This window comes from Sardina pilchardus, chromosome 7 (genome assembly GCF_963854185.1).
Source record: "Sardina pilchardus chromosome 7, fSarPil1.1, whole genome shotgun sequence".
Lineage (NCBI taxonomy): Eukaryota > Metazoa > Chordata > Actinopteri > Clupeiformes > Clupeidae > Sardina > Sardina pilchardus.
Genome location: NC_085000.1, coordinates 34,418,496 through 34,432,336, shown reverse-complemented (window position 1 = coordinate 34,432,336; position 13,841 = coordinate 34,418,496). Strand labels below are relative to the sequence as shown.

General features: G+C 43.6%; 1 protein-coding gene across 2 annotated transcripts in view; it reads left to right on the top strand.

Annotated features, from left to right (window-relative positions):
• The window catches only part of LOC134088038 (YTH domain-containing family protein 1-like), a 15,441-nt gene extending 8,766 nt beyond the window's left edge, over window positions 1-6,675 (top strand). For both annotated transcript variants that reach the window (XM_062541929.1, XM_062541930.1), the window contains exons 5-7: window positions 1-193; window positions 3,752-3,802; window positions 3,988-6,675. The exon at window positions 1-193 is cut by the window's left edge and continues 239 nt beyond it. In XM_062541929.1, the coding sequence (XP_062397913.1) occupies window positions 1-193; window positions 3,752-3,802; window positions 3,988-4,014 (271 nt within the window). In that variant the 3' untranslated portion in view covers window positions 4,015-6,675. The remainder of the gene's footprint in view (window positions 194-3,751; window positions 3,803-3,987) is intronic.
• The last annotated feature ends 7,166 nt before the right edge of the window (window positions 6,676-13,841 follow it).

Genomic DNA, 13,841 nt, shown 5'->3' with positions numbered 1-13,841 from the left:
CCAGCTGCGCCACATCCGCCTGGAGAACAACGACAACAAGCCCGTCACCAACTCGCGCGACACGCAGGAGGTGCCGCTGGACAAGGCCCGGCAGGTGCTCAAGATCATCGCCGCCTACAAACACACCACCTCCATCTTCGACGACTTCTCCCACTACGAGAAGCGGCAGGAGGAGGAGGAGGAGGTGCGCAAGGTAAGGGGCACTCGTCTTCATATAGTGCTGCCACTAACCACTAGTTTTCTAACGATTAATCTTTCGACTAATTTTTCGATTAGTCGACTAATCTAAACGACTATTTCAAAAAAAAAAAAAAACAAGTTTTCGTTATTTTGTTGTGTCCATTTTATTTTTAACTCAACTGAAGGGCCAAAACATGACATATAGCCATAGATATAGATATGCTCATATCAATATCAGCCTACTTTTGTAGAGTTAATAACAGAATTAATAACATTACAGCCGTTAGAGACGGGAGACCAAAAATAAATAGGGGGTCAATAGCAAAACGATTAGTCGACTAAAAAAATTGGCATCGACTAATTTTCATAATCGATTAGTTCGATTATGTCGATTAATCGCGGCAGCACTATCTTCATATCCCTCCAAAGCCCTTTTCCTCCTGGAGCTGTCTTTATATCCACACCTGGAGCTGGCCTTCAGTGCTGTAGTGCTAGCAAATGCATTGTCAAACAGCCTGGGAAACATTCGCTTTGCAAACAGTGTGAATTGAATGTTTCCTTAGTTGGTTCTAGTTGGTAAAACTCTTTGCCATTGCAGTTAGAAGGGCTAGGACGCTATGGATTTTTTTACCGCAGTTGAATAGCGACAAATTCAAGCGATTTCACGGTATACCATTTAACTTCTTCAATTATGACTAAGGGTGTCACGATTTTGATTTTAAATCGTAATCGATCGAAATTACATCTCAATCTCGAACTTCGAACTCAAAAGTAGAATCGACGATGCAGCCACACCCCCAATGGCACATCCTGCATGTCTGCCCAAGACACAACGCCACACACACACACATGTTAATCTGCAGCATCAACACTCATCCTGCATGTCTGCCCAAGACACAACGCCACACACACACACGTGTTAAACTGCAGCATCAACACTCCTCTCATTTTAGGCTGCATCCAGTTGCAAAATGCACATCAACTGACTGAAATTAAATGGAAGGCCCTCTTGTACCTCTTATCACGGGTGTGGAAGTATTTTTGCATTCATTCGCGTCAGTTAGCCTAACACCAATTTAGCCTTCTCAACTAGCAAGTAAAAACATCATCTAGTTAGCCTACAGTCCAAAATGACTAAGGCTTAAAATGCAGATTGATGAGTACTTATTCCACTTATAACACTAACCTTGGGTCTCTTTGGAATGTGCAGAAACATTGAAATGATCATTCCGTGTTGCTTCATTTCACTATGTTCACATGTCTATGTGTAACGTTTCTTTTGTTTACAACCTCATGGTTGGAGCGATTTCAAAATATATAAAGCAAGCACTCAACAGTTTCTTTTTACTTTTTTAATGGCCTCACAGACGTTTCGGGTTGATACCCTTCAGTGTGAGATGTGGCGATTTCACCTTTGAACCCAAGTAGGTGTGCCTAAATAACCTCGATCCTCCCCTTTGACCCCGCTGGTACCCAGCGCTCTCCACCAGGGGGAGCACCAGTGTCAATATGCCCATATCAATTACACCACCGTTGGCAAAGGAACAACATTTGAAGCCCAAAAAGTTCATAAACATGCCCAAAACATACAAAAGATAAGCAAGAAATTATATACATAAAAACAACATGTGTGTTACGCATTCCAAACATTTCCTTACAGCCCATAATTATTTCAAAACGTTTTATTGCAAAAAACAAGACAACATATTCTCTTCTTTCATCCCTTTAGGAATGATAGTCCATGGTGTGTATCCAATAAGCCTCCCTCTGAATCTGCAGTAATAGCTTCTCTTTATCCCCACCGCTGCGTGGCATTTCCACTACCTCAATACCCAGATATTTCACGTCATTGGTACAGTGATTAGCCAGGTTAAAATGTCTACCTACCGATGACTTCTCATCCTGGGTGCGTATAGATCACTTATGTTTGCATATTAGGTGGCATAAGTTCCCCACACAAACTCTGATCTGGTCGCTAGCTTTTTCACAGCTTCTAGCCATTTATCTGCGTTGAGTGTTTACTCCATATGAAAACGATTTACTCACTGTTCCTGGCCACTCACTCACACCTCAATGGCGTCACGTTCACTTAAAGCAGCCACACAGAGGCCAGGCTACTGCTGCTGTGGACTGCTGTAGCCACACAGAGGCCCAGGCTACTGCTACTGCTGCTGTAGCCACACAGAGGCCCAGGCTACTGCTGCTGTAGCCACACAGAGGCCCAGGCTACTGCTGCTGCTACTGCTGCTGTAGCCACACAGAGGCCCAGGCTACTGCTGCTGTAGCCACACAGAGGCCCAGGCTACTGCTGCTGTAGCCACACAGAGGACTATTAGGAGTATTATGGCCGTCATCACAGGTGGTACAGTAGGTGCAACTTCTGCAGTTAAACGATACCTATTAAATGTTGTCCCTTATTCATTTTTGACATATATTTTCTTCAGAGTAGGCTAATATTATCGGTTATGGTATCGGTAACCTAATTGGAGCTCACTGAATTTAAATAGGACAAGAAAAAACAAATCTGTGTTGCGGTCAAAGTGAATTTGTGAATTTGAGGGATCAGATGCCACTTGTTATGCGCCCCGTCACACCACTTTTCAGAATTATTGACACCTTAGGTCAAGTTGAGTAAAATAATATTTTGCTGATGTTATTGTAATCTCAAAATGAAAGCAATGAGGAAAAGTCTAACCTTGAAGGGAAGGAATTTTATTCTGAGAAAAAGGACAAAATCACGCCGCTCACAATTATTTTCACCCCTGCTTGACAATAAAACAGCTTGCAATATTATCCCATGACCCCCCATAGAATACGACATCTCCCCAGACGGTCCAGATTCCGAGGCATACGCTACTGCAGTCTCCTCTTTGCCTCACCCCACTGCTTTCCCATGGACTTTATATCAAGGGGCTGAGATGGCAATGGCAGAGGCGTGATTTTGTGTTTGGTACATTGGTTCTGTTTTGATCTAGACGGTTGTTTGGGTTTATTGACCTGATGAATGATCCAATCATGACCACTTTTAGTGTCTTGACAGTGTTTTTTTCCAGTTAGCCTATTAGCCTGTTTGATTTGCATTGAGCTCAATGAGCATCAAATAGGCTAATAGGCTAACTGGAAAAAGCGCCATGCCAATCTCTAGCTATGGTCAAGGGAATGTGATGATGTGGGGCTATTTTAATTCCAACGGCCAAGGGAACTTTATCAGGATGCATAATATCCTGGATCCATGAAATAGCTGGCCTTTAAAAATAAAAACATATTAAAAATTCTCCTGCTCCTATGGGAATTTAACATAGGGGCCAAGTACTTATGCCCCCTGTATTTAAGGAAGAACATTTACATAGGAAAGAACAATCACAAAGAAAATTGGTGTCCTTAGCGGTTAGATTTGTACTATTTTTTTTAATTAAGGCACTACAATCAATTGTCTAAAGATGATTTTATATTCCTCTTTTTAGTCAGCTTTATCAAGGGTTCAAATACTTATTCCACCCACTGTATGTAATGGTATATAGATAGTTGACACCTGACCTTCAACTCTCTCCGTTTCTTTTTATTTCATCAGAACTTTCAACCAGAACCTGCACCCATCCAGAACCGGTCTCGATTGGATCAGGTAATGATCCTCCCTGAATCTGATTGGATGGGGTAATGATCCTCCCTGAATCTGATTGGATGGGGTAATGATCCTCCCACACGTGTGTGTGTCCTGGATGTGATGTGTGTGTGCAGAAGAGTGCATGCTGAGTGAGTCTGCTGCCCTGTTGTCCTAAGACTGCTCTGGTTTCTATTTGTCTTCAGGAGCGCCAGAATAGAAATAAACCATAGAAGAGCGCCTCGCCCAGCTTCAACACTTACATTGAGGACTGACTTTCCTTTCAAGAGGAACACAGAAGAATGAAAATTGAAATCAAATTCTTATTTTTTTTCCTTATTTAATCTTGGAGAATTTCCGCCAACGTTGTGACTGCAGCTTGTGTGCTCCAGATACCTCCTCCTGTGCAGGGATATAGCAAGCGGAGTGGGAGTGCCCCAAATCACCGCTCTTTTTCTCTTAGGCGCTTTTATTTCTCTTCCCTTTATGTACGCTTGTCCCGCCCCTCTTGCTGCCTTCCTCTCCCTCTTAGCCAATCAGGGTTTAACAGCTCCCTCTTAGCCAATCAGGGTTTAACAGCACCAATGAAGAGAATCTGACATGTAATCTTTTTCCCCTATGTTAAATCACGGAACTGACCTGTACTGCTCCTTCTTGTCCACTAAGGGGCAGTGTTGCCATTCTTCAGAGGTTGAGCTGTGTGTGCCAACGAGACTCAGGGTGCTCACTCCCCGCATCACTGTTACACGACAGGAAGAGACCCACGTCTCGGATCCCAACGCATCTTTGTTTCTTTTCTGTCGAGAAGGAAAACATGACGGCGTATTTATTTACTCTGAGCCTTAAGGATTTTTTGTTTTTCTTCTGTACTTTGCGATGACTCTTCTTAAAAAAAAAATAAAGAAACTGACAGAACAGGAGCAATCAGGGAAACTGAGGGAGAGCTCTCAGACTTTTGGACACTTACGAGGCACAGAAGACTGTTGTTGGCGCTGGGATGGTTTGTTCTGGTCCTGATGTGTTACTCTTGTGTTATCCACCTGTGTGCGTGTGTGTGTGAGCGTGTGTGTGTGTGTCTGTGTGCGTGTGCGTGTGTGAGCGTGTGTTCAGCGGTGTAAAAGGACTCGGAGCAAGTGTCGTGGGAAAAAAATAAGTATGTGATCTGAAGACAATGTTCTACTCTAGTTGGAAAGTATGTAGCATACACAGACGTAAACAAGTGAGATTTTATTGTTAGAAAGCGATGTGATGACTTTGCCATGTTGAATGCCTGTGTTCATATCTTCACTGTTAACCCTAACTCATGGTTGTTGTGTTTCCTCCGTTGAGCCCTCACCAGGTCATTTCATGCCCTTTCTGTGCTAGATGTTATTGCCCCTTTGTCTCTCCGGAATGCCTGGCGTTAATGTAGCTGCTTCTAGCAATGGTGAAAGCCTTACTCGTAACCTAAACATCAACGGAACTGACACCTAAGTTGAGCAAGGATGAGTTGGTGGGAGGTTTGAGGTTTTTTTGTTTGTTTGTTTGTTTGTTTGTTTGTTTTTTCTTTCTGGATGGAAAATGCTGCTAGTTCCTTGTACTGTTAATTCTATACGGTGTTTAGGATTTGAGCTAATTCCAAATAGGTAGGCAGTGACAGAAAGACAAATAACTTGCGCAGGAATTTTTACGATTGATCACTGATTTTCTTTGGCTGGGCAGATGCCAGGACAGTAGGAGCGCGCGTCCCCATCAGGAGTGTGTGGAGGATCGCCATGGCAACATCAGGTCTATACACAGTGTGCGGAGGATGGGCGTGAGTGCAGGCGCTCCTCTACCCATTCAGCAACAGCACACACACATAGGAAAGCGCCTACCATTCAGCACACACACACACACACACACATAGGAAAGCGCCTACCATTCAGCAACAACACACACACACATATAGGAAAGCGCCTATCATTCAAGCAATGTTTACTATTAACAATGTTAAATCGCAAGGATGAAACAGAAGAATGCATTTGTGTGATGCATTGTTGCCATTCACGTCTCTTCCCATGGTATGTCCAAACTGCAGTTTTCCTCCTAAAATGGCGTGTTCTTTTTTATTTGAAAAAAATGAGAACCATGCAGTGGTGCATTCAGCTGCCCTACACCTGACCTCCAGCTGCCCTCCACCCGACCTTCAGCTGCCCTTCAGCAGAGCGCTGCCAGTGCTCCACCTGCTGGCTGAAGGGGTGTGTGATGAGCGAGTGCGGAGGAGGCTCCGGCGCTGCGGCGTCCCGTGTGCTTCTGTTTCCGCTTCCTCTCAACCCCCCCCCCAGCAGCTCCGCCCCTCACTGCCCCTTCGGCTCCGCCCCTCCCCTCATGGCTCCGCCCCTCACGACCCCTTCAGCTCCGCCCCTCACCTCATGGCTCCGCCCCTCACGGCCCCTTCAGCTCTTGCAGCTCCGCCCCTCACGGCCCCTTCAGCTCCGCCCCTCACGACCCCTTCAGCTCCGCCCCTCACGACCCCTTCAGCTCCGCCCCTCACCTCATGGCTCCGCCCCTCACGGCCCCTTTCAGCTCTTGTTTTAGTACAACGCATGACAAAGATTGCGATGCCTGTTGCTCAACTAAAGGACTTTTTACATGCACGTGAACATGTGTCAAGAGGGTGTTGCAATAGAAAGCCACTAATATGGTTCTAATATATGAATATATAATTATATTTACACAAAGGACTGACAAAATAAAAGTTATTATTGATATCATCATCTTATGGACTCGATAACAGCACTAATGAAGGCATTGTGTTAGTGGTTGTAGTCTGTAAGGCTTAATCTTTTTTGCTGTTTTCCTTTTCTTTTGCTTTAGAAAGAAACGAAGCCTTAATAAATAATATCCAATTAGAAAGCGTCAAGCAGTCTCTCTCTCCCTTTCTTTTTCACGGTCTGTCTCCATCTGTTCAAATAAAGACCATACTTAACCTTGTTGGTGTCACTCGGTAGTTTTGCAGTAGCCCACAGTCGCCTGTAGGTGGTGCTATAGGATACTTTTTTTTTAATTGTTGACGGTTCATCGAGTTGAGTAGTCACCGTTGTGTCTCGTAGATGCTGCTAACATCACTGTTGCGATTGCGAATGCGACAGCTTTACATGCAATTACTAATATGCTATATTATTCGAGAACACTTGTCTAAATTTCAGTGCAGACGACACAGCAGCTGATGTCTTCGGAAGCTGTATGCTATGAGGTATTAGCCTATAGGCTAAATCCTTTGCCAATCGGAAGCTGTATGCTATGAGCTTTGCCAATCCTGAACCAAGTGTTCGGAGCTCTCCATGGTGCTGACCTCGACTAAAACAATCTGTCTATTTTCGCTGCCTTCCTCGTCACGTCTCTGATTCAATGATTTCTGTAAGCCTACAACTGATAGGCTATTTTATTTTATGGAAATAAATGTAAAGAAAACAATTGTGTGCATATGATAGAATACATATGCTTAGGCTACATCTGCAGACAGGCGTTTGCAAATTCAAATTTTGAAGTCGATCATACAATCAGTGATGACAAAACAAAAGACAAAAGAAGATGGGCTGCGGCCACACGCCTGCCTTGTCAGGTCAGTTGAAAAATATTCGGACATTCGTTCCATCCTTGTCCGGCCTACAACTAGGCCAACGATAGGCTACGGCAAACAGGCATATATGTTTGGCGGAGAGAATTGTCATCATGTCCAACAATTTGTAAATAGGCTATGTCAAAATGTTCAGACATTTATATGACTTGAAACAGTCTTCTCATACAATGGTGTTTATAATTAGAATAAGTTAATTAATATAGTCTATAAATAAAATATCGGCAACATCGTCAATTGTCTTTAAATAGCCTACGGTTAAAGGGGGGGCTTCTTTTGGCTATGGAATGTAGGCTAAGGTGTTGTTTTGGGGAAACAAATTGATATGCTAATCACGCTACTCCCATGGCATACTCCCATACTTCAACGCCATGAGTGCTATGATATGCGGCGAATTCAATAAGACTCTTGGGCCTATAGTCTAGGCCTACTTCTCTGTTTATTCTCTGCTTCCGTTAACTAAAGCGTAAGATTCGACCTAAGCTCACAAGTGCCTGCTGATGTAGGTCCCAGCGAAGTGCTCAAGAAAGCCAACGAGGTGATTCTGTTTTTAGCCCACAAAGGTCGAGTTGTTGATGTTGTTGTTTTTTTTATGTGAAATAAGGTCGGGTTGTTGATGTTATTGTTTTGATTAAATAAGGTTGGTTGTTGATTGGTCCCTACCGCACAATTTTAAACACATCTCCTATGTATTAAAAGGTAGCCTAACGAGCTTGGAATGGCCGTTTAGTGCATGCCATATAAAACAAAATGACTGGTGCTTATTTTATTTTATATAAATATATAAAATAAATAAATAAATAAATAATAATAGTAATAATAATAATATATGAACAACAATTGTTCAAAGGCCTATATGAACAATTAATTTAAATGTCTTTAAGATATTGCTCAGACTAGCCTACAGAACTAGTATGTAATGGAAGCTTTAGGCCCACAGTATTATCACTAAAGTAGCGCCTGATAAACAGGGAGTTAAAATGACAAGAGACACACATTCATTAAAATGGGTATTTATTCATCATTTAACCAATACAAAGAATATAAATTATTTCCAAAAAGAATACATAAAAAACATCACATTATATCAGATCTTATATGCTAACCGGCACTTGGCTACTCACCTATTTCGTTGGCCAACGCTAAATATCCTATTCGTGACTGTCCTTCCACCAAAAAAAATAAAGAACCTGACTATTTCTTGTGTCACGTTTTATTTCTAAGATTTATAATACCAACACAAATGAGTAGGCTACAATAATTCACAGGCAACTGAAAATCTCAAAAGGCCAAAGATGAATGTAGGTCTAAGCTTCTTTGGCGTCATCTCAACTAAATATGGGCGACACAGCCTCCCTGATATTTATATCTCAACACCAAGCAGCCCTTTGGATGACACAATAAGTGCCAAATATTTGACCAGTTGACATGCAGGAGTTTAGGCCACCATCTCACCCATAGTTTACCACATGGCTGCAAGCAGATGTGAAAGGATTTCAATGAACTCTATGGACTTTTAGAAGATAAACCTATCTTGTATATTAACTATATATTTTCCCATGTGAGAAGTGTTAGGGAAATATTATAGCAAGGAACATAATATGCATTTCGAAGGTCTATTTGGCCGCGCGGTATGATAGCTCGTGTGATAATATATAACCGAGCTCATTATTCTGCTACTGCCGCCTGAACTATTTGACATATATAAGACTAAATCCTATCCGACATATATTACTCATGATAACGAGGGTCTTTATATTATTATATATTTGACATTAGGCTACTCATTATAACGATGCTCTTCTGCGTGGGGACGCCGCTGTCACGCTGCTTACGTCGTGGTACCCAAAGATGGCGCTCATTTACACGCAACGCGTCAGACAAGAGGGGCCTTCACAGGTTATATCCATGTTTTACAGGCGTCACTGCGCAACTGCAATCACACGGAAGGCGCAGACGACCAGGGCCCAACATCACCCTTAAAACGTAAGCTCATTTAGGTCTACATGTAAAACTTCACACAATGGTATTAGCCTACTCAAATAGGCCAATTTTACACACTTATCGCTAACTTTTCAGAGGAACGCAATTAAGTAGGTTCCCAAACTTCCAAACTCTCCACGCGTATGTTGGGGCCATACCGGGGAGGTCACCGCCATGATGTCCCACAGCCATGATGCCCCACTGCCTAGCCTGCATGTTCAGTTCAAATCAGTGGCACGTCACCATGTGTCCCACGCCTGCGTGTTCAATTCAAATCAGTGCTTCTGCGGGTATAGGCTACCTCTCAGTGGGTAACTTGTTCAAATCAGTGTTTCTGCGGGTATAGGCTACCTCTCAGTGGGTAACTTGCTCGTCGCCCAATTCTTCCGTGATTGTGTCAATGCATTTTATTTAGCCATAGCCTAATATGTGACAAAGCTGCCGATTTTAAGCCACCAAATTCCAAGTCTAGGTTAGACAACAATGTCTCTTATAAGACAGCACTGTGGCCTAAACGGCCTACTTCTCAATTGTAAGACAGCACTTTGGTCTAAACAGGCTTCTTCGTAGTCTATTTGTAAAAATATAAATAAAATGACGACACGCCACTCTTTGACAGACTTGATTTCTTGTGCGCTTTTCAATAGAATTGTTGTGTGCAAAATATCGTGGACAGTAGCCTATTAATTAAGCAAGTAACAGGAGCAAGTAATACAGCTCACATTAATTCGATTCATACATACATAGGCCTACACACATACATTAACTACGACCCACTGTTGTCGTACCACTGTAGCCGGGCCCAGTAAGAGACTTGGTTTGGAGAAGCGATGCTCAGAAGATTCCTCTCTTGGCATTCACCGCGTGCCTTAATTGTATGGACATTAAATCAAGGTCCGCTGTGAACACGCAGAGCAGCAACCCGATGTACTCATCAACACACACACACACACACACACACACACACACACACACACACACACACACACACACACACACGCTCTCTCTCTCTCTCTCTCTCGCTTATACTGATCAACACATACAGTCTCATCGCGTGGGAGCGAATGGCCTTATCATAACCCCATTTGACGCTCAAATCTCGCGCCTGTGGTTTAGCAGCAGTGCAAGTCCAGGCTCTCGCGAATGAACAAGTGATGGCCCCCTGCATACACCGTTAGCACCGCATCAACCCCCACCTCGACACCGGAACCCACCCCCGACACCAGAGCCCACTCCAGTTCCAATTCTGTTATCGGACACGGTTCGGACGCAAACGTAGCCTACAGCACTATCGATTAACGACGGCCGCGTGCATGCAAATCCAATAAACAAGCATCATCAAGTCGCCTCGACAAAATCCGCCTTCTCACTAACACAATGTACTCGGCTGTTGGATAGGCTACCGAATGCCGGTCGGTAGTAGGCCTACTGGACATCAAAACAGATAGATCGCGTGGCGCCAATATGGATTACTATCCCGAAACGCTATCAGTAAACATCTCTGGACTCTGTGAGGTAGACATCCCACATCAGCGAATAATGCCCCTGGCCAGCACAATGGAAACACTACACAATTGATTCAGCTGAGTTACTCAAGCGCTCAATTCAGTGAAGTGCTCCAGGGTATCGAAACGGCTATTTGATCATACTGTAGCGAGTGTGTCCCTGCTGCACTCCGTCTCTTCACTATGTGCTTCAGAATAACGTCCGAGGAAATTGAGTTACAACTTCTCCGCCAGATGAAAAACACTCTATTCTTGCGTGTAACCATCCCGGTCCGTTTGAGTCGATTCTGGACCACGGTTCAGTTAGCCTCCCTTCTTGTTCGAGCGAAACGCCCTCCCGCCGCTCGTAGCTCGTGGCTTGCGTTTGCTTACGTTTGCTCTCTTCTCCCATGATGTTGAGCGGGCACTTAGAAGCCAATCTTGTATTAAATAAAACAACACTGTGACTAGTCAGTATTCCTACTTTGTGTCTTCTAGTTCTCCTACACCGTCGAGTTCAATGGTGAAAGAAACTACAGTCGTTTGCGTCTCGTCTTGTCCATGACTTCCCCCTTTTCTTCTATTGGCTACAAAAAGACCTCCCGTGCTCCCGGTAAAAATCTCCCCACCATCAAGCACTCCATCAGCCGGAATAACCTCTGGGCGTATCCTTCTCGAGCCTTCTCTTTTCTATCGCGCTCATCCTCGGCAACATTTCCCGGTCCAGCCCTGGATGCGCTCTCAGCCTCTCTGATCCAGTCTCGCGGATTAGCGCTCCTCTCTCGTCGTCCCAGACACGCGCAACCTTCTGCTGATTGGGCTCAGCTCGAGAGGATTACACCGGGGCATAATGACGTCATGGCCCGGGCCCAAGTTCTCCCCCATTAACCAAATCCTCATCAGCGAGATGTCCTTGAAACCACCGGGCTGACATTCTGCAGAGAGCTATGCGTTTGGGAGACATATTATTATAGACGCGTCTCGGAGGGCGTCTGACGCACACTACTGAACGCGTGCTGTTGTGCGGGCAGAATTCTCAGCGACTGTGTCAGCTGTCCATAGAATGCACTTAATTGTTCAGTTGAACTGTTTGACACGAGCAACATAAACGGCCTATTCGTGGTCTGTGTGCGCGGACACTACACCTGCACGGTTAGCAGAGACGTGCTACAGTAATGACTTTGGACACGTTTGTTGACATTGTCATAGGTTTGCTAAAACTCCCTCTCTATGTTAGAGTCTGTGTGACTACTGAGGATTTCAGCAACTTGGTAAAACAGTTCAAATAGCCGAGCAATTTAGTGTTTAGCCGCATGAAGGGGAAATCTGAATTCTGTTATTTTCAAAACTCAACACAGAGCTCTGTCAGTATAAGGACTGATTTTAGAAGCATCGTCTTTATCTGTACGTTGGCAGGATAGAGTCTGCATTATGGAACGTGCTTTGAATATAGGCCTACATAATATATCTGACATTTGCGCCTAATCATGTGGGATATTTGGGAAACATATAGCAACAGTCTCATATGGATAGCCTAATATTGAGATGAGGCTATACCATGCGGCCATTGAGTCCGGCAGGCCTAAGAGTTTTCTCATCTCCAGCGAAAAGGACATTTTGAAAATGGGATGTGTAGAAGATTCATGTTTCTGAACAACAAGGCTATTCATTTATTGATGGATGAACTGATGTACAGCCACAAGATGTTTGGAGTAGCCTACATCATCTGTATAGGCTACAGCATGGACTGTCTTTTAACATACCTATTCACAGCAACCAAAACCAACTGAACATCTTGAAATTGTGTCCATCCAATGTTCTGCTTGGACATTAACATAACTTTACCAAGACAACGAACTCAAAATGACACTGTCATTTCTTTGTGCCAACCGCGACCATCCGCCTCAGCATCACCTTAAAGAAGGCGAATGGTCACCGTCACAGACTTTAAGCAATAGGCGTCATGGGTGTATTTATCATGTGGAACAGAATATGAATCGAAATATAAACATTGTCCATATGCATATGACATAGTCTTGTCGCAGTATAACATCGGCCATACAAAGGAATAACAAATCGCCTTCCTATACACCACTACTCGTCGGTTGCAATGAGGAAGGCCTTTTCCAGGCTAGTGGGAATTTGAGTTTCGATCGCATAAGCTTTGCACTCACCAATTTCTAACCGCAGAAATATTGTTCAGCTCGCTGATATGAAATTCTGTTTGGTCACGGTCTAGTTTTTGAGGACATCACTACATCAGCTAGCCTAAACTGCAAGAGGTGGCTGCATCTGGCACAAGCAGAGTGAAAAGTGTCATGGTCTTTTTCAGCGAACAAAAGAGTCGTTTATTTGAAAAAGGTTATGCTTAATATTTTTCGCAACAGAATTTTAATATTTCGTTTTATCCCGCAAATGAAACCTTTCTCTTTTAAACTGTAGGCTGTTTAAGATATAGCGATTCTAGCTACCACTACAGGTAGATCATTTCCCACAAATAGCCTACAACACTAACCGTGAAGGAAAAGAAAAGAACCGCTATAGCACATGCTTAAATGATAATAAACCACATATTGTCATCACAAGGATATGGAATTTATTTCACTTAATTTAATAAATCGAAACTACATATCTGGTCTTTGTATTTGAAGTTCAGAATCAGTAACAACGTCACCTTAGCCTACTGTAGGCTACATCACCGCAGTGACAACTGATCTCCGATACAATATTGCTCCTTGCTTTTATTTCAAATATCACGCACACACACGCGCGCAGGCTAATTCCGAATGCTTTTCCCGTGAAAGAAAATACCGGGGCCACAGTCTGGCCAAATCTGAAGGAATAGTGTTTGTTGTTCCTTACACAACGGTGCTTTGAAGAATTCATTTTCTTCCTCTCAGGGATGTGTAGCCACGAGTAGAAAAATACCTCTGGGTGGATTCAGACGGCTGTGCAATGACTGTCACTTTTCTTGGAGAGAGAGAGAGAGAGA